At 33.6% G+C, this 25,703-nt stretch overlaps 2 protein-coding genes across 9 annotated transcripts in view; one reads left to right on the top strand and one right to left on the bottom strand.

Moving 5' to 3' along the window:
* LOC107915674 (ubiquitin carboxyl-terminal hydrolase 6) overlaps positions 1-9,297 on the bottom strand; it is a 34,565-nt gene extending 25,268 nt beyond the window's left edge. Inside the window, 6 exon segments of the mRNA XM_041103216.1 lie at positions 7,504-7,630; positions 7,740-7,840; positions 8,605-8,724; positions 8,766-8,849; positions 9,017-9,162; positions 9,282-9,297. Coding sequence (XP_040959150.1) covers positions 7,504-7,630; positions 7,740-7,840; positions 8,605-8,724; positions 8,766-8,849; positions 9,017-9,162; positions 9,282-9,297 — 594 coding nt within the window.
* Positions 9,298-12,906: 3,609 nt separating this feature from the next.
* On the top strand, positions 12,907-21,046 carry LOC121222354 (NADP-specific glutamate dehydrogenase). 8 transcript variants are annotated; one of them, XM_041102957.1, is made up of 17 exons: positions 12,907-13,515; positions 13,712-13,758; positions 14,263-14,856; positions 15,696-15,825; positions 15,934-16,135; positions 16,436-16,522; positions 16,623-16,682; positions 16,782-16,868; positions 17,157-17,228; positions 17,447-17,502; positions 17,773-17,858; positions 18,458-18,548; positions 18,644-18,801; positions 18,911-19,002; positions 19,681-19,761; positions 20,114-20,187; positions 20,573-21,046. In XM_041102957.1, the coding sequence occupies exons 3-17, from the start codon at positions 14,298-14,300 to the stop codon at positions 20,646-20,648; spliced, it is 1,911 nt and encodes a 636-aa protein (XP_040958891.1). In that variant the 5' UTR covers positions 12,907-13,515; positions 13,712-13,758; positions 14,263-14,297; the 3' UTR covers positions 20,649-21,046. The 8 variants fall into 8 exon arrangements, 7 of the variants coding, with proteins under 7 accessions (XP_040958891.1, XP_040958893.1, XP_040958889.1 ...); XM_041102955.1 differs by lacking the exon at positions 13,712-13,758 and having other exon boundaries at positions 12,933-13,252; positions 13,403-13,515; XM_041102956.1 differs by having other exon boundaries at positions 12,933-13,252.
* The last annotated feature ends 4,657 nt before the right edge of the window (positions 21,047-25,703 follow it).

Raw genomic sequence — 25,703 nt, forward strand, 5'->3', positions numbered from 1 at the left:
TGTTTTCTTTCATGGACGGTTTCTCTGGATACAATCAGATAAAGATGCATCCTGGAGACATGAGAAAAACCACATTCATTACCTTATGGGAACATTCTGTTACAAGGTAATGCCCTCGGATGAAGAATGCGGAGCAACGTATAAAGAGCTATGGTGACTTTGTTTCACGACATGATGCACAAGGAGATCGAAGTCTATGTTGACGATATGATCGCGAAGTCTAGAACGGAAGAAGAGCATGTTCAGGTCTTGAAAAGGTTATTTTTGAGATTAAAGAAATTCCAGCTCAAGCTTAACCCGGCCAAATGCACGTTTGGAGCCAGATCAGGGAAGTTATTAGGCTTCATAGTAGCAAAAAGGGATCGAGGTTGACCTAGACAAAGTAAAAGCAATACGAGATTTACCTCCCCCGCGCACTCAGAAGGAGGTTCGAGGTTTCCTAGGGAGGCTGAATTACATTGCTCGGTTCATCTCACAACTGACAGAGAATGTGATCTAGTATTCCGGCTCTTAAAGAAACATAATCCGGGTGAATGGGATGAAGAGTGTCAGAATGCTTTCGATAAGATAAAGCAGTACTTGGCTAATACCCCAGTCTTATCACCTCCAAGTCCAGATAGGCCATTGATATTGTATCTAACAGTGTTGGAGAATTCCATGGGATGCGTATTGGGCCAACATGATGAGACGGGAAAGAAAGAAAGGGCAATATACTACCTCAGTAAGAAATTTACCGATTGCGAAATGAGGTACTCATCAATTGAGAAGTTGTGTTGTGCTCTAATCTGGGCGACCCGAAGACTGAGGCAGTATATGTTGTATCACACGACTTGGCTGATTTCAAAGTTAGATCCTTTAAAGTATATGATGGAATCGACTGCTTTGAACGGGAGAATGGCTAGATGGCAGATCTTGCTCTCAGAATTTGATATAGTATATGTCAGTCAGAAGGCCATAAAGGGAAGTGCAATAGCCGATTTCCTAGCTAGTAGAGCCTTGGAGGACTATGAATCTTTGAACTTCGATTTTCCAAACGAGGACTTGATGTATGTGGCAAATACTGAAGAAAATCTCAAATGGATCATGTATGGAAGCTAAATTTTGATGGAGCTTCAAATGCTACGGGTAATGGAGTTGGGGCAGTTTGGTATCCCCAAGTGGAGATCATTATCCTGTTGCTAGCAAGTTGGACTTCGATTGTACAAATAACATGGCAGAATATGAAGCATGTATTATGGGCATTCGTGCAGCCATTGAACGGAACATCAAAGTATTGAGAGTATACGGGGATTCAGCGTTGGTGATATACCAACTCAAAGGGGAGTGGGAGACTAGAGATCCTAAGCTAATCGGTTATAGAAAACTAGTTCTTGAATTGGCTGAGGAGTTTGACGATATCACCTTCTATTACCTCCCACGGGAGGAAAACCAAATGGCTGATGCATTAGCTACTCTAGCTTCGATGATTCAGGTGAATAGACTTGAGGCAATGAGGCCTGTTCAGATGAGTATCTCTGAGACCCCGGCTAATTGCTGCAATATTGAGGAGGAAGGAAATGATGATTGTCCTTGGTATCAGAGTATCCTACAATATGTGAAGAATCAGGAATACCCTGATCAAGCGACAGAGAATGACAAAAGGACTCTGAGAAAGATAGCCATTGAATATGTCTTAGATGGAGAAGTGTTATATAAAAGAAGGAAGGATCGAGTACTGTTAAGATGTGTGGATGCTGTGGAAGCCAAGAAAATTTTGGAAGAAGTCCATGAGGGTATTTGTGGGACGCACCCCAGTGGTTTCACGATGGCCAGACAGATCATGAGATTTGGGTACTATTGGCCCACCATGGAAGGAGATTGTATTGATCATGCCAGGAAGTGCCACAAATGCCAGATTTACGGAGACAAAATACACGCGCCCCCTTCACCTCTTCACGTCATGACCTCTCCTTGGCCGTTTTCCATGTGGGGTATGGATGTTATTGGGCCAATATCACCAAAGGCTTCTAATGGGCATCGCTTCATCTTCGTAGTAATTGATTACTTTACCAAGTGGGTGGAGGCTGCTTCATATGCAAATGTCACGAAAGCAGTAGTTAGCAAATTCTTGAAGAAGGAGATTATTTGTCGATATGGAATGCCTGAGAGGATCATATCTGACAATGCGATGAACTTGAATAATAGCACAATAGCTGAAGTTTGTGGCAAATTTAAAATCAAGCATCATAACTCATCACCGTATCGTCCAAAAATGAATGGTGCAGTGGAGGCGGCCAATAAAAACATTAAAAGGATTGTGGGGAAAATGACTGAAACCTACAAGGATTGGCATGAGAAATTATCATTTGCTCTCCTTGCCTATCGAACATCTGTTAGAACTTCTACTGGGGCAACGCCTTTTTCTCTGGTTTATGGAATGGAGGCAGTATTACCCATTGAAGTCGAAATCCCTTCTCTACGGGTGTTATCGGAGCTACAGTTGGATGAAGCCGATTGGATCCAATCTCGGTACGATCAGTTGAACCTAATAGAGGAAAAGAGGCTAAGGGCTATTCACCATGGGCAAATGTACCAGAAACGAATTATGCGAGCCTATAATAAAAAAGTTCGCCCCCGAGAATTTCGTGAAGGAGACTTGGTACTAAAAAAGATTCTTCCTATGCAAAAAGATTTTAGAGGAAAATGGATGCCAAATTGGGAAGGCCCTTATGTTGTAAAGAAGGCATTTTCCGGGGGAGCTTTGATCCTATGCGAGATGGATGGCAAAAGTTTACCAAACCCTGTAAACGCAGACTCCGTCAAGAAATACTTCACTTGAAAGAAGGGGGAACCAAAGTGAAACCCGAGAAGGGCGCTTTGCTTCCTAAAAAAAAAAAAAAAAAAAAGAGACTTTGGAGAGGCTAAGGTGAAAACCCGTAAAGGGCACTTTGAGACCAAAGAGGGCTTGAGTCGAAAACCCGAAAAGGGCGACTCAAGTATTGGGCAGGATTGGAACATCAGGACTTGAGCGGATCAAATTTTGATCGGGGGGGGATATGATGATCTTCCTTTACTTGAACCAACAAGAAAGGATATGCAACGTCTTGAAGCATTGACAGAGTATTGCAGATCTCCTGAACACCTGACAAACTCAGAAGGGTCTTCGGAAAGTTTGTACAGAGAAACTCAATCTGCGATAACTGGGGCACCTAGTTCTTATGTGTATTCTTGAAAATACATTCTTTCTTCCCTTCTTTTTTGTAAAAATACACATTCTCAATACACTTCTTTGTTACCTTTCTTCCGCCATCTTTGATGTTTTATTTGGGTTATGATCAGAACCAACTTTATTCTTTATCCATTGTTATGACCTTTTCGCAAACATGTTGCATTGGAATAATGATTAATGGACTAATAAAACGTTCACAAAGGAAGTTTTGCATATTACTCTGAAAAGTTCTAAATAATATAGGAACCTGAAACAGGACTATTGTTTAGAACACGCCAATTTTAAAGGTGGGAAATATCTAAAAAGGAAGAGTCTAAGTTAAAGACTACCTTTTCAGATTTTGTTGTCTAAACATTAATTGAACAAAATGACAAGATGTCGTGTTGGTGGCAAAGCTTCAATGAACCAAAAAACGATGTTTACCAGACAAGAAGAAAAGGTCTTCTAGGGGAAGAAAATTTTGCATTTGTGCATGAGCATTTGGTATGACACCTTGGGGATGAGGTAAAGGACCAAAGAGTTTCACGTTCAATGTCATTGAATTGCGATAGGAGAAGATTGAGAAAAGCCATACCTTCCCACCCTTGGGTTACATTGGGAGATTGATGGTACAAATTTTATGTCCCAGTGGATTGAACTTTGACGTGCACAGTGGGGGGCAATCAGATTAAGTGTTTCTTTGGATATGCTAACCGAGCAAGAAGGCGGTGTAGCGCGTCAGTGATAAAGCCTTAATAAGCTTTTGTGTGATGATGACCTAAGCATTAAGGAATCGTTTTCATGACATTTTGCATGTCATTCATACACATCTAGTTAGGAGCATTTGTTTCATTTTGATAATGTCATCTTAATCATTAAGCATAATTAGGTTCATTATAAAAGGTCTTACTCCCCTGAGGTTACGGTGGAACGGACCAAAAAAATTGCAGATCTTATCTCCCTGAGATTACAGCGGAGCAGATTGAATATAGTAATCCTATCTCCCTGAAGTTACAATGGAGCGGATTAAAGGATCTTATCTCTCTGAAGTTACAGTAGAGCAGATCGCACCAGGTCTTATTTCCCTGAGATTACAGTGGAACAGACTAAAAATTTCAGATCTTATCTCCCTGAGGTTACAGTGGAGCAGATCGAGGCCAGAAATCCTATCTCTCTGAAGTTACAGTGGAGCGGATTAAAATAAAGGATCTTATCTCCCTGAGATTACAGCGGAGCAGATCGAAGACACTATCCTATCTCCCTGAAGTTACAGTGGAGCGGATTAAAATAAAGGATCTTATCTCTCTGAGGTTACAGCAGAGTAGATCGCATCAGGTCTTATTTCCCTGAAGATGCAGTGGAATAGAATAAAACCACAAATCTCGTCCCCATAAAGTTACTGTAAAAGAAGATTGAAGCTACAAGTCAGATCTCCCTGAAGTGCAGTAGATCGAAGCAACAAGACACAGTGGACTAGAGTGAAGCTGCTGGAAGAAAAGCACCACGACGAGTCCAAAACAGGCGACCGGGCAAAATTGGCCTTTCTTGGTCTTTGCTCTATTCTCGTTACACGACAATGAGCAAAGAGGGGCAGCTGTTGCAGGCCCATTTACCCGGTGGCCCGCTACCCAAAACCAACCCGAATAAAACACCCAAGGCCCACCTAAACCTAACCCGGAGCCCAAAACAAGACCCAACTAGCCAAACCTAGCGCCGCATCCCTCCCTCTGCCGTCTGCCAGGTCCCATCGCCACCCACCGTGCCTAGCCTCATCAACACCTGCAAAATGGCAGAGAAAGTCGGAGCACACAATGGATAATACAAAGAACGCAACTAAAATACAATGTAAAGGGGATATAAAAGAAAAGCAATATCTTTGTAAAAAAACACTGCATTTTCGAATTGAAAAGAAGAAAAAGGAGATCAAAAAGGTTGACTCCCGTTTTGCTCTGTTCTGGTTTTCTTATTCACTTTAGTCTTCATTTATTACTCTTTTTTCTCTGCAACTGTTCAATAAAACAAACGGAACTAAAAGGGAAAGGAAGTACCTTTTGCTTCGACGGGCTAGCGTCGGAGCCCCACCCTCGTCGTCGTTGGATTCAAACCGAAAGGGGCATCTCATCCCTCTTCCTTTTGATCTTGTGGCTGAGAAGGCTTAGCCTTCGGGGACGCTTCAAAAAGAGAAGGCAAATGGGCCGTTCTCGCGTAACTCCGGCCACTGGCCTTGGAGGCGGAGACGGTGGCCTGGGTTTAGGGGCTGTGGCAGAGAGAGAGAACCAGAGGGTGTCTCTGTTTTTAAAACGATGTAGGTTTTAGTTTTTTTTTCTTTTCTTTCCTGTTATTTTTAATAAGACCCGAAAACCCGTCCTTAATGGGTCCAAGATCCGCGCGTTCAGGCTCGGAGGGACTATTTGCACATCCGGTCCCTCCGCTCATGCAATATGGCGCGATCTGGTCCCATTCAAATTTTTAAATTTGGCCGCTTGCTTTTCATGCGTTTCGATTTAGTCCAGTGCGGAGCACATGCGCATAAGGTTGGGAAAATTGCTCAATCGATCCCCCTTCTTCTGCGCGCATCGCAAATCGATCTTGTGGCCTTATCTTATTTTGATTTCTCCCCTGGTATTTTATTTTGTTTTTAGTTTAATCCCATCATTTTATTTATTATTGAGTTTATTATTATTATTATTATTATCATTATTATTATTATTTCTTCCTATTCATTTTTATTTATTTTATTTAAACCTTTGGTACGTATATATATATATGCATATATTTGCATGACATACATGCATTATTCTTATAATATATATATACTTATATATTTTCATACATTTTATAACTTATGTACATATCTATAGATTTATATACATGTTTTCATTCTTATAAATATATACATATTTATATATAATCTTTATAGTTTAAAATATACTTTTTATATATTTTTAAAATCCACATACATACACCTTTTCAATATATTTTCAACATGTATATAAATTAACGTATTTATTTGTATACATATGTATATTTTCATATTTTAAAACTTTAATTTGTACATATATATTTTTTTCTTTTACTTTACAATATGTATACACTTACTTTTTATATGTATTTCTTTATTTTCGTATTCCATTAGTTTTATACATCTACATATATGTACATGTTTTTATATATACGTATATTAATTTATTTTATTAAAATATACTTTATATATTTCATTAATTCATGTATACACATATTTTAGCTCATGTCTATATATATCTTTTTATACTTAATTGTGTTTGCTACTTATTTATTTCATTTTTGTCATTATTTTGAATGGATGATTTAAATTTATTCGTTTTTATATTGTGTTATTTTGTATGTTATAAATTTGATCGTTCAAATTAATTGCTATTGTTTGCATCGTTTTTATATTTTCATGTTCATTATGATCTTGCTATGCATAAATAATGTAATTTGCTTTCACTATGATTTTGTGCTTTATTTTTACTCGATATAACAAAATTTATTTTTTCAAAAAAATAGCATTTCGTGTTTGGAATCGAGAAAATCGTGCCCTAACTTACTGGGTTTCGTTTTTCTCGATAAATCTAAATGCACGAATCTTTTCAAGCTCAAATTTTAAATGATCCCGGGATCTTAAAAAGAGTCGCGTCCTAACTTACTGGTCGTGATCTCATTTTAAATCCGAGATGGCTAAAATATCTTTTAAATAAGCATTTTTTATTCGCGTATCGGGAGTTTGAGACATTGTATTCTAACTTACTGGATATGATTCTCTTTCTCGATTAACGTGAAATATACTTCTTTTTCCAAAACTTTAATGCTAGGATCGTATTTTTTTAATTCTTTCAAGTTCTCAATTTTCGACATCAAGACATTAGATAATCAACTAGGTACCAATTTCTGGGCGTTACGAGGGTGCTAACCCTTCCTCGTACGTAACCGACTCCCGAACCCGTTTCCTAAATTTCGTAGACCAAAACCGTTGTTTTAATAAGATCAAATTATTTATTAAAAACAACCTCTTTCCAAGGTGACCCAATCACACCCCAAAAAGGATTGGTGGCGACTCCCGTTTTTTTCGTTTTCATCAAAACCCAAGTCGACCCCGTTTTCATCAAAAATGGTGTCAACAGTAAATATCAAAATGTAGCAGATTCATCTACCCACAAATTTGCACACTGTATTCTAGAATTTTACCTAAACCCTAGCAGACATGTTTCATCCCTATAGAGAAATCCTGTTAGCTTCACATATCAGAGAGAACATAAAGATTCAAATTATGTGTGACAGGGAAAAAGGGAACAAACCATCCAAAATTGCATTGGCGCAACTGGCTTGACACTTTTATCAAGCTCATTAAATTAGTCACGAGTTGCAACTGTCAACATATGAGAAGTCTGATCCAAATCATTGCTTCTTCCAGAATGTGAATACCTGAACACAACTAAAACAAAGTATATTCGATCTGCATCGTACAGAAATCATAGAAATAAATTTCCAGCTTCTCATATAATGTGTTGTCAGGTACAGACAAAAAACTTACTTAAACAAAGCAGACTTCAACTCAGGAACAGAGTGCAGACATTGTACAGTGGAATTCATGTAGCAAGTATTTCCTAGATTAAATAGCCCAGCACTGTGACCCTGAAAGAACAGAAATTAACTAGGTAAGAGTCCTAAGTTGCAAGGCTAATGAAGAGGGAACAAATTACAAAGATTAAGAGTGAACCCACTAAGTAGATTAGGACTTCAGTTAATTGAAATTGTACAAACAAAAGATAATGAAAAACATATTAAACAGAAACAGATCCCTTCCCCCTGATCCCTAACATAACAAAAAGGAATGACAAATACTTCCAATATACTTCAGGACTCAAGTCAAACAACGGAAACTTGGGCCAGCATAATTTGAGAATAAGAATAGTTACCAAATGTGCAACCATATGTTAATACAAGTATAGTCAAATCCACTAATATTTGTTTATTGAAGAAAGAGTTCCTTTGTTGCAGTGTTTTGAGGGAAAGCAAGGAAAAGCTATAAACAACATAGAGAATGATTTCATCCAAATCTCTTGGTACATCTTAAATAGGCCCCACAATAAACTTTACGTCTTTAAAAGGATACATATCGACGAACAATCTCAATGATTTTTATATATTCCTCATGTTCTCTGAGATCGATGGAAATACATCAAACACTAGACTAGTGCATATTTCACATGTAAGCCAACTACTTGATACAAGGTGGACATGCAATGAAATCAAATTGCACCCATAAAACTAAGGCATACTAGAGTAATACCCTTTCTTTTTGTTTATTAGTCACGGTGCAAGAACATATTTTTCAGTTAAAAGGAAAAAGAGCACGAAAAGTGCTAGTAAAAGCAGGGAATGAAATGGGCACTAACCAAAGATATCACTTGTTCTTCTTCAGGAAGATCTTCCATGAAAACAGGGCCCTTTTCTGGGGCCTTAACAATCTCATCAGCTGTGCCCATCATCATCAATTTTTGACCCTCCAAAAATATTTTGGATCAAGGCACCACATGTTCATTAGGCAACTGTGTACGGCAAGAGAAGAAGGCAGAAACCAGTAAATGCTATCAAGAGTCTTCACGTGTTTTACTCCAACTGTTAACCAATCTGCATCACCCTACATTGCCATAGAACAAGTTAAATTTGTCAATCCTACTCAAAATAGGTTAGTAGAAAACCATGTTCTGACAAATGAAGGAAAATATTGGTAGTATTTTTCACTAAAGAGTTAAAGCACCTAATCAAGCAATTTTTCTAGCTATTTTACATAAAGCCTTCGACTACCTTCAATAAGCCACCTTTAACCATAATCTTCTGCCTTTCAGGAGGTACTTCAGTGAGATCATATAACTGGCACTTGAAAACATATGAAGGCTGACTGGTGTCAATTTCCACAGACTTGAAGACCTCCTTTTGCCATTTCACACCAACTACAACATTCAAAAAAGATTCTTAAGAGTCCAAAATCATTACAATATCAAATAAAAAAAAAGAGCATGATGGAACAGACAAATTGTCATGGTGACAACTTATTCCTTCTCTAACTAACCACCGCTCAAAACCATTGCTACATTACCATTGCTACATCTTACAACATAAAGCTTTGAATTTAGTCAATATGAGTACATAAATTTCCCATAAATTTGATAATTCTTAACTACTTTTACGATTTGAATCTCAGTCTGAGCAAAACCTGGTCCATAGAGGTAAAAAAATCGAATCTTCTTAAATGTTAAATGGCTACCTAAAGTTTTAAAAAAAAATTTAATGCAATATAGACACCAAAATCAATTGCTTTTAATGTCACATCTCAATATTTTACTTCCACTACGTACACAACTGTAAAAAGACAAATGAATATAAAACCCCTCAAATCTAAATGCTGAGACAAGGGAACCCGGAACCCAAATTGGTTTCGTTCTTTGGTATAATCCCAAACATGGAACAACAGAATCGAATACAGGAGCAAACTGGGACCAATAGAATCGAATCACCCAAAAAAGGAAAGCAGAAAAAAATGGGAAAACCAAGAACACCCGTATTAGAAAAACCAAAAATGGAGTCCAACAAAAGACTCTTAACATTTCAATTAATCAACAAAAATAATATAAAACCAGAAATGAAAACCCCTTCTAAGTAACATTTAAATGAAACGTTAGCTATGAACGGAAGTGGAAAAAATCAGCAAAAAAATTTATTAGACTGGAGAACCTGTCAACATGATTGGAATACAGTGGGGGATCAACCGAAAAAGTATTTTAGTTATTCGGTAATCGATATTTTGTTTTTTTCCCTACAGAGAAAATGTCTCCGGAGACGGTTCTTCTCGGTTCGGATTATTATCCGGTAGCGATGGATGCATACGAATACGAGGATGAGCTAACCGTTAAATGTTAAAAGGATAAACTTCACTTAAAAGCTCACCAAACTATTAGTAAGTATAAATTTTAGTCATGTAATTTTAAAAAGTTATAAAATGGTCAATAAATTATTTAAAACTTTTCATTTAAGTCACTAACTATTCAAAACTTTTTATTTAAGTCACTGAACTATTAAGTTTCTTTTTTTTTTAGTTCAACTAGCTAGCTTTAAACAATAATTCAAGTAGATCCAAATAGATCTAATAATCAGCGTCAAAGATTAAAGAATAAAGTTGTTTAAATCTTGATTCGTAAATTTGTGACTTAACTAGAAAAAAAATTGAACTATAGAAAAGGAGAAAGTGATTTTGATCGGTACGGGCGATATAAAAAAAAGAACAGTGGTGTATCTAGGGACTAGCAAGGGCCCCAGTCCCCCTCAAAATGAAAAATTATCTGTTTAGGCCCTTTAAAAATTTTAAAATTTTAAATTAGTAAAGATAAAATTACACTTTGGCCCCCTAAAAAAGATAAAAATTTGATTTAATCATTTAAAAATTATAAAGATATAGTGTATTAAAAATTAAAATTTAATTTCGGCCCCTTAAAAAAATTTTCTAGCTTCGCATCTAACAAAGAAGGTCATACAACAATAATTTTAACAACCTAGTGACTTGAATGAAAAATTTCAAATAGTTCAATGATTATTTTGTAACTTTTTGAAGTTAAGTGACCAAAATTAACTTAGGTATAATTTATCCAAATATTTAATTAATTAAAGCTAAATTACTTTTAAAAAAAATCTAAACCATTTCACTTTTTTTAAACAAAGGTTGTTAATTCTAGGCTATAAAAAGTAGGGGGGCAATAAATATTAAATAGCGTGAATTTAAATATTTATAATATTTGATTTTCTTATTTCAAATATTATAAATTTAGATAATATTTTAATTATTATACACCACATATTTAAAGTGAATGCAAATGTTAAATCTCAAATATTTGTTATTAAAATTAATTGTAGTTTTGCATATGAATTCGATATCTATATCTATTATTCACTTTACATTTTAATTTTTAATTCATAAAATATTTTTATAGTTGCTAAATACCAATATTTAAGGGATTCAGATATTTATCTTAGGTTTTAATTAACTTGGATTTGAATAGTTTTACTCCAATTTAAAACGATAATTTTAATTTTACAAAAATTGTAAATATCCACTATTATTCTTAACCAATTATGCTATTAATTATTATTTTAAATGAGAATTTTAAATAATAAAATTATATATTAAATAATATTATTATTTTATTTATAAATTAATATTTAATAATTTATTTGAATAAATACAATCATTATGACATAGTTTGTAAGTAATAATAGTTAAGTAAAAGTTGTAGATAAAAGAAAATCACAATGAAAATGATATCCAAACATATGTACCCATAATTTCAATGTCATAAATAGCGGATTAAAGTCTGTGACCATTGCATACATAATATCCATAAAGATCAACTGATTAAATGTGACTTATTTGACTATCACAAATTGGCTCAATTTGTGAGACACATGGAGAAACTCATTTACTTGAAGCCTTAGTCACCCAAACACTCCAATAAAGTTAGAGTTACGGGGTAATTATTGTAAACCATAAGAGATAAAGATGTATAGAGTTTAAATCTCTTAATACTCTCATCTTATAGATAGGTGTTAATCTCAATCATTGATGTAATTCAATCTGTACTGTTGAATTTAGGGGAGTTTAACTATAAATAGAAGCATTTCCCCTCATTTGTAATCATCCCATCTATTCGATTCTTGAGTTAAAAAATAGATTTGAGTGCATTTACTTAATTTTTTCGTTGCTCAATTTGTTTTTGCATTATTTTTAATGCCTTAGAAATTTAAGATCGTGTGGTTTGTCAGACTAGAGTTCTAGACCTATAACACTAGTCATTGTTAGGTTGTGGCATCATGAAAAACCCACTTGAAGAGAGAAATGTATTAACAAGGCCATGGAGCATTAGGAATTACTAAAGACATAACCTTACTCAATTATAACAATAACGATAGAGATCTGAAAACACTATTCAACATTGATGATGCACAAAATTAATCCCTAAATGACGTAATCTCCTAGTAAATTTCTAAAAAATGAAACTAAAAAAAAAGAAAAAGGAAACACTAGAACTAAAATTACTAAAACTACAATCAATAAAACATCGACACTTGAAAACAAATTGAACCATTATTAGTGCCACTGCTATCAAAGAAAGTAGAACAAATTTTATTTATAAATATGCTTTCGCTTAATAGTACTTTACGAAATTAGTTGATTGTATCAATCATACATATTTATTTATATTTTTATTTAAAAATAATTTATAATTTTCTATGAGGGAAAAATATAAAAAGTTTGTATTTTCGATAAAAAAAAGAAGTTAATAATATATTTATTTATAATATATTACTATTTAAAATGAATCCTAATTCAATTAAAAAAATTAAAATGTAATAATATTTTTTTAAGTCAACAATTATAAATACATTTTTTTAGTAAAATTGTAATCAATAATCACCATGGATAACAATGACTAATTCATAGAGTAATTTATCATTTACAACAACAATTAAAGCACATTAAACAACATTTAATAAGATATATAAGACACATAATTTTCAATATATTATTATTAACATTTGAATCAAAATTTCATTTATTTTCTCATAAATTTATATAAATATATTGATTTATATAAAAAATTATAAATATATTTTTTTACAATTTCTTTGAATTTTTTAATTGAGTTAGGTAGCCAGTAATAAAATAAAGTAAAAAAAAAAAGTAGGAAAATTGTTCTCTCATCGTCTCTGTCTGCGTAGGTTATTTTTATTTTTAATTTTTCTCCCATCGTCTGCTTTTACAAGGAATCAATCATCAATAAGAGCACGATCTCACTTTCAGTTAGCCGGATTGTTAGAGAATACAGCAAAGAGGGCTAAGGGCACAAGAAAAGTGCCCACTTTTTGAAGGACTGCAGGATTTGTCTAATTTTTCAAATTTGTTATCTTTGTCCCAAATTTTCAAGTTAATTCCTTCTTTCCCCCCTGATTTTAGCTGCTGGGTGTTTGTTGAACTTCCAAATTAAGTTCTGAGTATGTTGAAAATTTTGACTTTATCACTCCTTTAGTTCTGGGGTTCTTGATTTTTATTTTTGTATGTGAACTCGTGGACTTTTAATTATACAGTAATTACTGACTTTTTGCTTTGGGATTGATTTAAATCTTCTAATTTCAATTTTGAAGTGTTTATAATTGAACCAACTGCCAGACTTGCTTAGCCTTTTATGGGAAACCAGGAGGGTTATGTACGGGTTAGGTTCTGAAACATGTTGGAAAATAAGTATAGATAGAAGAAGGTAGGGTTTTTATGAGCAATAGTGCGTTCACTGAATTGATTTTATTTGTGTCAAGTTGACAATGTTTTTCTACCCTGAACTGTTGTAAGGTTGAAGAGTAATGCTGTTTTGAGTTCATGATAGCTTCTCTATGCTTATGCTCTTATTTTTGTCATTGAAATTTATCCTAATTTGTATTATATGATTTTTGTTGCAGTCACCTCTTATGCAACCATCCTAATAAAAATGCAGGCAATAGAAAAGGTTTAATTTTTTATTTTGTGTACTATGATGTCTGGAATTCAATGAATTGTAAGACTTTGAAGCAATCGGTGCAGTTACATTGTGTATATGGAAGGAGGGGGAGTAGTCAAGAGTAGAGTGGAAAAGAGTGAAAGGACCACTCTATTATGTTTGGGAGTTGTTTTTCTCTTTAAATGGAGAGAAATCCCCTCAAAACCTCACTTTTTTATATTTCCTAAAATCAGGAGGATTTGTATCTAGAGTATCCCACTTTATTTTTCAACTTGAGAATCCAATTTAATGCCTTTGCCGTTCTCAATTCTGGGCACAAGAGTAGCTTCCTCTACTCTGTCCTCTTTTTTTCCTCCAGTTTACTTTTTTCTATTTCAAATGTCTAGATTCACTGTAAGCTTTCTTTTGCTGAGTGATGATTGTAATCCTAATTTTTGTTTATTTATAATCAGTTTGATGCTGATCAATATGTGTAACACTTTTTCTCAAATATGCGGTATCTTTTGTTGACAGGAAATCTAGTTCCTTAAGATGCGGGTGAGATTGTCATGCTAATGCTGTTACCAGGTGGTGGGTTAGGGATGAATCCTACTATGGATGATATGAACTTGATTCAAGCACAAAGGCATCTGGTCAGGGATATTGGTGAGGAGATTGATTTGGAGATTGGACCTGGAGATGATGACCCTTCATTTGCCAACACTCCTCTCCTTGGTGGCCCATCACAAGAACCTTCTGCAGAAGAGCAGGGTGAAAGTAAGCAGATGTCAATGGTCTCCGAAATCCCAAATGCTGATCAAGATATTTTGAAGGCACAACCTGCAAAAAGGAAGAAGAAGGTTGTGAAAAGATGGAGAGAGGAATGGGCTGATACATACAAGTGGGCATATGTTGATGTGAAGGAAGGAACAGCAAGGATATTCTGCTCTGTTTGTAAAGAATATGGTAGAAAGCATAGAAGGAACCCTTACGGCAATGAAGGAAGTAGAAACATGCAGATGAGTGCATTGGAAGAGCATAATAACAGTTTGCTTCACAAGGAAGCTTTGCGTCTCCAAATGGCTTCGAAAGATAAGATTGTTGTTGATAAACCTATTTATGTAAAAGGTTAGTCACCTCGATCTGTCATACTTAGTTTTTGGATTAGTTTGATGCGAATAATGCTCACCGTAAGCCATTAGTTTTTGCTCTTTTTACCTTCCACTTATGTTTTAATATTGTTGTACCAAAGCATTAACTTTTATTATTATTTTAGTTGCAGGGTGGTATTACTATATCTAGTATAGGGAACTTGAATCATTCATTTAACTAAGATTAATGCAATACACTATTGAATGAGCCTGCTGTAGTATGTAATCTGGAAGACAGCTTTCAAAATACAAATGCTAGAGGTGTTTTAATCTTTAAAAATAAGAATTATTAATGGGAGTCCAATCATAAATCTGAATTTTCTCTCAATCTTTAAAAATTAGAATTCAATTACTAGTAAAACTCTTAATGAGTTACAGAAGAATTTCTGTCATTACAGATTTAACACTTTATTCTGACACTGAACAAAGTTCTTGTTAGCATTACAATACATTATATCTTTAGGCTGTTAAAGGACTGCACAATTCTTTTTTCTCTACCCCTTCTGAATGTTTAGTTAAAATAGTAACTGCAGCATGAAGCATAATAAAAATAATGCATCTGTAACAGTGGAATTTGTCAGAATGAACCTTGGAGGTTTGAACTCATCCTCCTGGTTTCCTGAACTAAATACCTCTGGTATAAAATTTTGTTTTGAATGATTGTTTTAATCATCTGATGCTGGCACACAAATGTTTTAACACATTGATCACTGCTAATGATGGTTTTAGTTTCATTTTCCCTCTTAGAGAAGGATTAATTGTCTGACCTTTAAATTCATTTTGTCTATTCCTTGGAAAAAATTTCCTCAATTGAAGCCCTTATGTCCAAAACGGCTGGATCAATTATTGAAGCTGCACTGAAAAGGGACCCCCATGAGGCTGAGTTCATACAATCTGTCCAAGAAGCTGTTCATGCTTTAGAGAGAGTGATTGCGAAAAATCCCCAGTGAGTTTGCCAATAGAGTTTAAATTATATATGATTTACCCTTCATTATGTGAACTGAAGAATCAGTCAAATGTGCTATGGGTCTCATCTTGCTCCATTTTACTTCAGTTATGTCAACATCATGGAGCGCTTGTTAGAACCAGAACGTATGATTATTTTTCGAGTTCCATGGGTGGATGATAGAGGTGAAACACATGTCAATCGAGGCTTCAGGGTGCACTTTAACCAGGCATTGGGTCCATGTAGGGGTGGTATTCGGTTTCATCCAAAAATGAACTTAAGTGTTGCCAAATTTCTCGGTTTTCAGCAGGTACTCTCTGAGCTTTCCATTTCATGTTAATTTACACATTCTTAACTCAGTTCCATATAGTGTAGCTTTCTAGTGCATCCTAGGTAACTGTTGCTTATAGAAACTCAAGTTTGTTGGTTAGGCCATCTCCTGAACATATGTCAGCAGAAGATAAATAGAAACACAAATCTGTTTTATTGCTAGCAAAAGGAACTACTTATTCATAGAATCAGAATGGTAACATAAATAAAATGGGTAATGATAAATTCATCTGGCTTTTAAAAATCTCCCATTCAATGAGGAATTTTCACCTGTTTGCAGACATTAAAGAATGCTTTATCACCCTACAAACTAGGAGGGGCAGCAGGTGGAAGTGATTTTGATCCTAAGGGAAAAAGTGATAATGAGGTCAGGTCCTTTATCACAATTTATTAGTCTCCTTAATAAGAACCTTCTTAGAAACTCTAGCAATTCCTCTTACAGTTGTTTATGAAACCCACGCTGGCAGATCATGCGGTTTTGTCAAAGTTTCATGAATGAGATATATCGTTATTTTGGTACTGACAAGGTAAGTGAGTGAAGCCCTGCTCTTATCTGCTTGAATATGCTCATTAATGTGTAGGAAATGGGAGGTCTTTAGATCTGGTTATCCATTGTATATTTTCAGGACCTTCCGTCAGAGGAAATGGGAGTTGGTATTCGAGAAATGGGATTCCTTTTTGGACAATACAGACGGCTAGCTGGTAATTTTCAGGTATTTTGAACAATTAACTTCTGTTTCAGTTTTCTTCAGTTCTTATGATGGGTAATAGACTTCTATGTAATTCTGGAAATTTTCAAGACTTGTTGGTATGTTATAGAGATTGCAACCTAATGTCATTGAATGATCTTAACTATTATAACAATTCCTATATTTTCCTCTATATATTAATTTGATGAGTTGTTAGAGCAATGGAAGTTTTAAGTAATTTAGTGAGAATTGAATGTTGAATGAAATCATGAGGTGGCCTTTATGTCTTCATTTTATTCCTTACTTATGCAGGGAAGTTTTACAGGGCCAAGGATATTTTGGTCAGGTTCTAGTCTTCGAACTGAAGCAACTGCTTATGGGCTGGTAACTAATATCCATCTCTGCTCAATAGTCAATGCTATTTAAGTATAGATAGGTAGTGGGTGAATGCCTGGATACCTGACTTTGCACCTTCCTGTACATGAAAGATTCTTATTGTACTTCATTTTTGCAAGACATCTTGAAGAATGGCGTTGTTATTTCCCTGTACATATCTTTTTTCTGATAGCTTGGAACTTGAAAAATCTTGCATGTTTCTGCAGGTTTTCTTTGCCCGGCTCATTCTTGCAGAGTTGAATAAAGATGTCAAAGGATTGAGGTTGCTTTTGATGCTTTTTATTAACTATACTCAAGAAAGCGTTGTTGTCTGTCATGGTTCTTTGTATTTCCATAACTTGTGCAAATGAAAAAAAAAATGTGGACTTTTCTCTGGCGAATAACTCATAATGCATTTATTTTTCTTTTCAAGACCTGGAAGTTGCTTGATATACAAAAATATATATTCATTGCAAATGCTGAAGTCCGCTGTTGATAGTTGTTTCACTAAATTGTTAACATGAATATATTTTCCCCTTGAATCTTTCCCCAGATGTGTTGTAAGTGGGTATGGAAAGATTGCAATGCACGTTCTGGAAAAGCTTGTTGCTGTTGGTGCTCTTCCCATTACAGTATCAGGTAATTCTCCACCCATATTCTGTACATTGGGAAAGCCATTACATATAATCTTTCTGTGCACTGGTTGCATAATTCCTTTGGTTTCATTATCATTCTAGCTTAAAAGATGGTCACGGTGCTGATTTCACTTATTTTAATGAAAAATGCTCATAATGAGACAGTTGCACCATTAATGCATTGACCCTTAAGCTAAGGATATTAATTGGTGTTAACCTGGTGTTCCTCACTGCTATCTTTTCAAAGTAACATTGACCTTATCCATTCTGTTTTGCTTCAGAAACATGTCTCAGCAATTGTATTCGAGTTCATTTTTCTTGTTTCCAAGTTCATTTTACGTTACTTGATATCTAGGTCATCACTAGCTTTGTTTATACCTTTTTAAATTGATTTAGGAAAATGGTCCTGATAGTAAACATCCTTATTTTTGCTTTTTTACTATGTGGAGCGAAACTTGAAAATGCATATTACATAATGTATAATTGCTTCAGTGCAAGCAAATAAAGTTGGTTGCATGTTCAGCTTAGTAAATATCAGCAAATAAAGGTTGGTTCAAACCTGTCCATCTATTAACGCTTGCCCTTGCCTGATATGTGGTACAGATTCAAAGGGGTATTTGGTTGACGAGGATGGGTTTGATTATATGAAAATATCATTTTTGAGGGATCTCAAATCTCAACAAAGAAGTTTGAGGTGTGTTCTCTTCACTGCATTTCCGTAGTTACAATGTAAATTTAATTTCTTTTGGTTATTCTTGAGAGCTGCTATTTTACATTTTGAGTATGCAGAGATTATTCAAAGACTTATGCTCGGTCTAAGTACTATGATGAAGCAAAACCTTGGAATGAAAGGTGTGATTTTGCAATTCCCTGCGGTTCTCAAAATGAAATTGACCAGGCTGATGCCATTAATTTGGTTAATTCAGGTTGTCGTATACTTGTAGAAGGTAGTACCCTGTAATATGAATTGCAAAACATTTTTATATCTTTTCATCTGGAAGAATTACAATACTAATTATATTAGCTAATAGCTATGTGATACTGTGATCTTCCCAGGCTCAAATATGCCTTGCACTCCTGAAGCAGTTGATGTATTGAAGAAGGCTAATGTCATCATTGCTCCTGCCATGGCTGCTGGTGCTGGGGGGGTGCGACCTTTATTTTCTTCGTCATCTTGATGAAATTAAATTTTCATTATCATAGTTTAATTATGATGCATTTGCACAAATTTAGAACAGGCTTGATTTTGCTTCTGAACAAAAAGAATGTTCATGAAATCAATTCTTAATTCTATAATGATAAGAAGAATATGCAAATCTAGATTTGAATGGTTCAACCCTCAGTTCGTGTGAAGTAAATACATTCACTTTAGAAGCATAATGTGCTTGTGTCTGATTGTTCGTACTCATATGTATTGGAATATGATGCTTTGAAAGGAGAGGAGAGCCACCAGTTTCTCACTTTGATAGCAAATGGATTTTATCACAAAGATGCAAAGGGGAATTAAACATAAAGTACGGGGTTTTAAGGAGCACCAAATACCAGCAGTAAAAGACTAGTTCATTCTCTTCAACATGACAGTAATCTTTTAAGTTTTAACAGCAAATTATGCGGAGTTAGGATGATGATTTATGGCTAAGTTTGTAATACCTTTGAGTTTGTGCATGGTCTCAATGATTACTTGTGGAGTAGCCAAATATTTTGTAGATGGATGTTAAAGCTAAGATCGTTTTGAATGACTCTATTCATCCACATTGGCATGAATTTTGATTGATGTTTTTTATAATATTACTTTATTTCCTGATTCAATAACACTTTGATTACAGGTGGTTGCAGGAGAAATTGAATTAAATCATGAGTGTAATGTAATGCATTGGTCTCCGGAGGACTTTGAATCTAAGTTACAGGTAAGATTTACTTGTGTCTTTGTTGAATGATGTGTAATTGGACTTATTCTTGAGCTACATTTCCCATTATTTGCTTTAGTAAAGCCATTTATTTACGTATCCTGCGGTGAATTTAGCATATAATAGATCAGCTTGAACTTAGAAGTGTTTTTAACACATGGTACCCTTTGTCCTGATTGGAAGTATTGAAATTGCAAAAATCATGGCAGTGATACTAGCGAATTTGAATTTGCTTCTTTTGGTGTTACAATCATAACTTAAGATTTCTTCCTTTTATAACTGGACAAGTAGTTTTATATCTAGTTATGATCAAATTTGGTGAAGATCCTTTTCTCTGCACTTCAACTTGCAGGAAGCAATGAAACAGACATTCCATAGAGCCCTCAAAGCAGCAGATGATTTCGGTTATCAAAAAGAAAGTCCTGAGTAAGTGTTTTTCAGCCTTTTGCTCATTGTTTTTCTTCTCTGGTGAATGGTACATGAATCAAACACTCGTTTTTGTGTGCTGTTGATCTGGTATGACCAGATTCTTTCACCAAAATGCAGTGTGACTGTTCTTATTAAAGTCGAAATCAGTTCTATTATACATATCATACAACTTGTGGACTCAGGTGCGTGTGTTGGATATCAGTATATCCGGCACAGTTATGTTCTTTTTATTTTCGGAGAGTCTTTAGAGGGTCATATCCCTATACTCATTTCTGAATATCGTGTAACATGAGGAAAATGAAGAGTCTGGCCAAGGTAGTAACTGATATTATGTTCTTTCGAACTCCAAAAAGATCTATGTTCACTCTCTCTCCGACAACAGGGCTTTACTACATGGAGCAGTCATCTCTGCTTTTCTGACCATTGCTCAAGCCATGACGGATCAAGGATGTGTATAGAAAAAGAAAGCTATTTATTGTTAGTCAGTACCTTTGACTTTCATTTGGAGATTGCACTCCATAGCAGGAAACTAGAGAGCTCATCAAGTTTTTCGTATCAGTTTTAAGACCTAGATCGTTGAAATCAATGGCGGATAAAAGCTATAGAGATATGACAGATCTCATTGTAACATACATGTAATGTAGTAGTGCCTAGTGTAAGACATGGAAATGGATGAGTTATTTAGAATTTGATTGGGAGAGGAATTTGGATGAGCAATTGGTCATGGTTGTAAGGTTGGGAATATAAATATTTATTCTTTGCCTACTTCCGAGTGTTTCCTATAAAGTTAAGTGCTATGAGTCTTTCCACAACAATATTAATATTAATTGGAAATAAAACGTATTATTTCTTATTATTTACTCTTCTTTTTCCTTCTTGATGACCCTTGCAATTGTTTGCTCTCTCCTTGTGTGCGCATATGTACACATTTTTTTTTTAGAAATTTTGTTTTTTCTTCTGTTAATACTGTTATTTTTCTATTAAATTTGATAGTGTGACATTTTGAAATTAAAAAAAAAACACATTTAGCAATACATTTAATAAAAAAAGTTAATGACGTTGACAATTAAAATTGTATTTTTAAATTCAAATAATAGAAAGATTAAATTCCTTGAAATAAAAGTAGAAAGTATTAAATTTCAAATATATTTTAATCTAAATTTATTTTTAGCATGTGTTTTAAATTTTCGGACAATACACAACATAAATGGAGTTCAGAAAGACAAAGGGGTCGGTGTGCTCTTTTTGGGGTCATCTAGAAGATTTTCTTTTCGTTTCAAAATTGAGAGCCCGTGATAGGATTATTACAACACCAGCAACAGCATGGTGAACAACACAAGGCAACCCCAAAACAAGAAGGTCCAGCCTAATCTTTCTAATAGAGGGATCATCACGTCATTATATTACGAGGGAAGAATTTCATAAATGCATATGATCTCGACTCTCTCTCGAATCCCCCAGCTCTATTGACTAGTTAGACCAAGCAAACGGATGGGGACAATAAGCACGTACTAGAATTATACTAAGAACTCAATGAAAACCATACATAACAAGTTTAATTATTTATTGAGGAGTTTCATCTGCATTACGTCCAATCAGAAGATTTGGGCAGGAGATAGCGATATGTTAGGAATCAACCCGATTAAGCAACGAACAAGTAAAAATAGTAGAAGAAATTGAGAAATTGAACACACAAATTTAACGTGAAAAAACCTCTCTAAAGAGGATAAAAAACCACAGGCAAAGATAATTTTACTATAATGGCAAAAGAACGAATAGTACAAAATATGGAGATAAAAACTAAACTCCGAAAACCCGAAAACAAATAACCCTCAAAACGTAAACACAAAATTCTCTAAATGTGTTATGAGTTCTAATCTAATGGGTGTATATTTCTAAGGTTGTAAAAGAGCCTATTTATAGGCTAAATTAGTAAGTCAAATAAACTATGCTAATAAATGCTAAATATATTATACTAATAAATACTAAATCTTCTAGAAAGAAAATATATTTTTGTTTAACTTGACTTGCAAACAATCTCTTAAAATTTGGGTCATACAACTCTAACATGATATGATGCTCTGAATTAAGTTAAGACAGTTGAATGACATGTTGAACCTTCTCCAATCTTAATTTTTCTTATTGAGATTTAAAGAGACTTTATGCATGCAATAAAGATAAAACATGATTATGCTTATATGCATAAAGTACCTACTAATATCATGCATTTAAATGATGTGTCAATGATGACATTAATTCAATGAATTTCAAGAAATAATGATATGAAAAATAAGCATACTTGAAATCCATTTATAACGAATATTTTATGCAATAATTAAAAGTATTATACAAATAAGTCCTAATTGCTTAAAAGTTCTCCTAAATTCATGTCTAATCAAAGATACCAATTGATACTTAAACAAAGATACGAATTATTAACAAGAAACATGAACAAGGCATGAATTAAGAATAAAAGAATTGCGTGCTAAGGATAATTCAATAAAATCACAAGAAATTCCTATTTCTAATACTCTCCCTTATTTGATGCATATCTTAATGACTTTCTCATCTTTTCTAGATACCAATTGTTATTAAATAAGATAAGGCATGAAAAGCATAATGGCATCGACAATGTGGATATCAAAAGCTCATCAAAGCTACAATAATACCAATTATGAAGAGCATAGGAAGTAGAAACAAATATGAAAAAATATACTTCATTGAATGAAATATGAGCAAAAAGCGTTTCATTCAATAAGCATACTTAGTATCACACATTTTTACCATGCTCAATAAAGATAAATCTATAAAGCATGGGACATGGCAAAGATATCCATTCAATAATATAGCAATATAATTATACAATGGATACCAATGTGAGTATGACATAAGAGAGGTGATCATGACAGATTAGTGCACACACACACACACACACAAAAATCAAATAAAAGAACAAAATATGTCATAGCAAATGTATCTAAATGATATATCAAGTTTGTAGCAAGATACCAATGTAAGTCGTTCTAAATCCCAAGTCCTAATCCTAAGACTAAATCTAAGTCTAGTTCTAAGTTTTAAACTTAAGTTCTAAGTTCTAATCCTAGTTTATGTCTAATCCTAGACCTAATTCTAAGACTAGTCCTAAGTTTAATCTAATTTTAATCCTACTTCAACAACTAGTTATAAAGGCTAATTTATGACTAATTATAATCCTATAGGATAATTCTAATCCTAAGTCTAACGTTAAGACTCTAAACGAATTCTAAAATAAAAACAAATACCTTATACACAACTTAAGTAATATGATAATCAAAGCTTAAGAAAAGAGCTCAAGACTTTAATATTTTGTAAAATGGCCATCAAATGTTCAAAACAAGAAAAATAATTTTTGATCATCTTGAACATTTTAAACAAAATTTAGTAGATAAAGTTGTTCAAAATATTTTTTATTTTTATTGAAAGTAAAATATATATATTTATGCCTCACATTTTCTTAAAAAATATAATGATTTTAAATAAAGATAAATGAGGTACAAAGTATTTTTATTTTTATTGAAAAGTTCAAGCTAGGATATTCTCCCTAAGTATATGCATAAGTATGACTTGACTATACATCTCTATATGCTCCTAGGAATTTAAAAATGCACCTAAAAATTGTCCAGGGCAGATGTTTTGAGACATTTCTCATAAGTCTCGAGACTTTAAGAATAAAATGACCATTTGGTCATTTTTCTAGGCAAATGTCTCAAGACCTGAAGAGCATGCTTTGAGACAATATTGCAAAAATGCAAAAAAAAAATGTAATTCTAACATGCCAAAACTCATATACAAGTATACCTAAAACCTATAAAAAAAAGTATTCTAACATGTGTACAATTCAAAAATATGTACAAACAATCAAACATAACAATACAAACATGCTTGAATCAAGGAACCACTAGGTGACTTCTACTTGTGAGAAAAAAAAAACATCTTAAACCAAAATACTAAGTGATCTAAATATTTAAATGAGGCATATACACTTAGTACAAGGCATATTAGGCACATGTCACATGATTCAAACATGCTTTCGTACAAATGCACTTATATACAACCTATATGAACCTAGATTTATGTATTTACAACAAATATATTAAAATGTACACTATATACATGGATCAAACAAACCTTAATTTTAACATTTTTAGAACTCATTTTTGCTCTGAAAATGACAATTCAAATAGTCAAAACTTTAAAATCACATTTTTAATCAACTTCAACTTTTCCAACAACTTCCAAACAATGAAACTAACTTGTTCAAATAATCAAATGACCTAATTAACAATGAAATTTCAAAATCAAATCTAGAAAATATACATTTCCTTGAAATTAAACTCAAAATGGATAATTATGTTAAAATATCATTTCAAAACTCTTTAAACCATTTAGTGATGTTTTGTAACCCATTTAATATGTGTTAAATGATTTTCATGTGCATGAATCATCGAAATTTGACCATTTAAGCTCAAAGAGTCCAGTAAACTTAGATTTAGAAACAATACGATATAAGGCTTTACAAGTTTATCAATTTTATTTGTCTAAGCAAGCTCAAAACTAAGTTATCAAAATGCTCAAACCATTTTATCAAAAGCCACTTGCTCAAACAAATTTTAAAATTCTTTTTGCAAAAATGGTTTTTCAACAATAAAATTATTAAGCTTTGCATGCTCCTCCTATGATGTGCACATGAATATGCGATGTTCTAACTAGCATGTATCTTAAGAAATTCTTCAAGCATGGTCATATTAAAATCAACCAATTAACCAAAAACTATGCTTGAACATCTTAAGAATATCTCTAAACATGATATTAATAATAGCATCAATTCAATCCAAAATCATGCTTATAAAAAAAAAGCATCAATTGGCAACCAATTCAATAATTTTCAATGAAGTATAGGTTTAGAGGTTACCCCTCCATTTTTTGTGTGTTAAAAGAATCCAAATATTTTTGCTTTGTTCGTCATTTCTCCAACACACCAACAAGAAGCACTTACTTGGATTTTAGCATCCAAATTGCTTTGGATCCTTGAACATTAGTCATAATGTCTGTTGTTCCCTTAGGAACTCATACTCATTTAATTTTAAATTGAATCATTTTCTTTATTTGACAAGTATGTAGTCTATGACCATTGAAATGGCAATGTTCACATTTTTCCATTTTTTAATGAGCTTAAAAAAAATTCTTTTTCTTTTTTCAAGCTTTCAAATTTCATTTTCAACTAAAAATTTTCTTTTTCAAACAATTCAACTTTATTTTGTCAAGACTCAAAATTTATTTTCAATTTTTAATTTTGGTTTTCCAAATTAATTTTTCTTTCTAAAAGAAAAATATTTTTAACTTTGAATTTTGAAATCATTTTCTTGTATCTGGAATTCATGGTCTCAAATTTCAATACTAACTCATTGAAAGCATCTTGTAGTTCATTAAAAGAATATGACTTTAAACCATATGAACTAGATGATACCTCTTAC

The sequence above is a fragment of the Gossypium hirsutum genome, chromosome D10 (assembly GCF_007990345.1).
Source record: "Gossypium hirsutum isolate 1008001.06 chromosome D10, Gossypium_hirsutum_v2.1, whole genome shotgun sequence".
Lineage (NCBI taxonomy): Eukaryota > Viridiplantae > Streptophyta > Magnoliopsida > Malvales > Malvaceae > Gossypium > Gossypium hirsutum.

What these genes read in the sequence shown, in the direction of transcription:
- LOC121222354 (XM_041102957.1), top strand. Translation starts at nt 14,298, where the DNA reads ATGCTAATGCTGTTACCAGGTGGTGGGTTAGGGATGAATCCTACTATG. An exon ending in TAAACCTATTTATGTAAAAG is followed by an intron (nt 14,857 to 15,695) that starts GTTAGTCACCTC and finishes CCTCAATTGAAG; the next exon opens with CCCTTATGTCCAAAACGGCT. An exon ending in TCTCAACAAAGAAGTTTGAG is followed by an intron (nt 18,549 to 18,643) that starts GTGTGTTCTCTT and finishes TTGAGTATGCAG; the next exon opens with AGATTATTCAAAGACTTATG.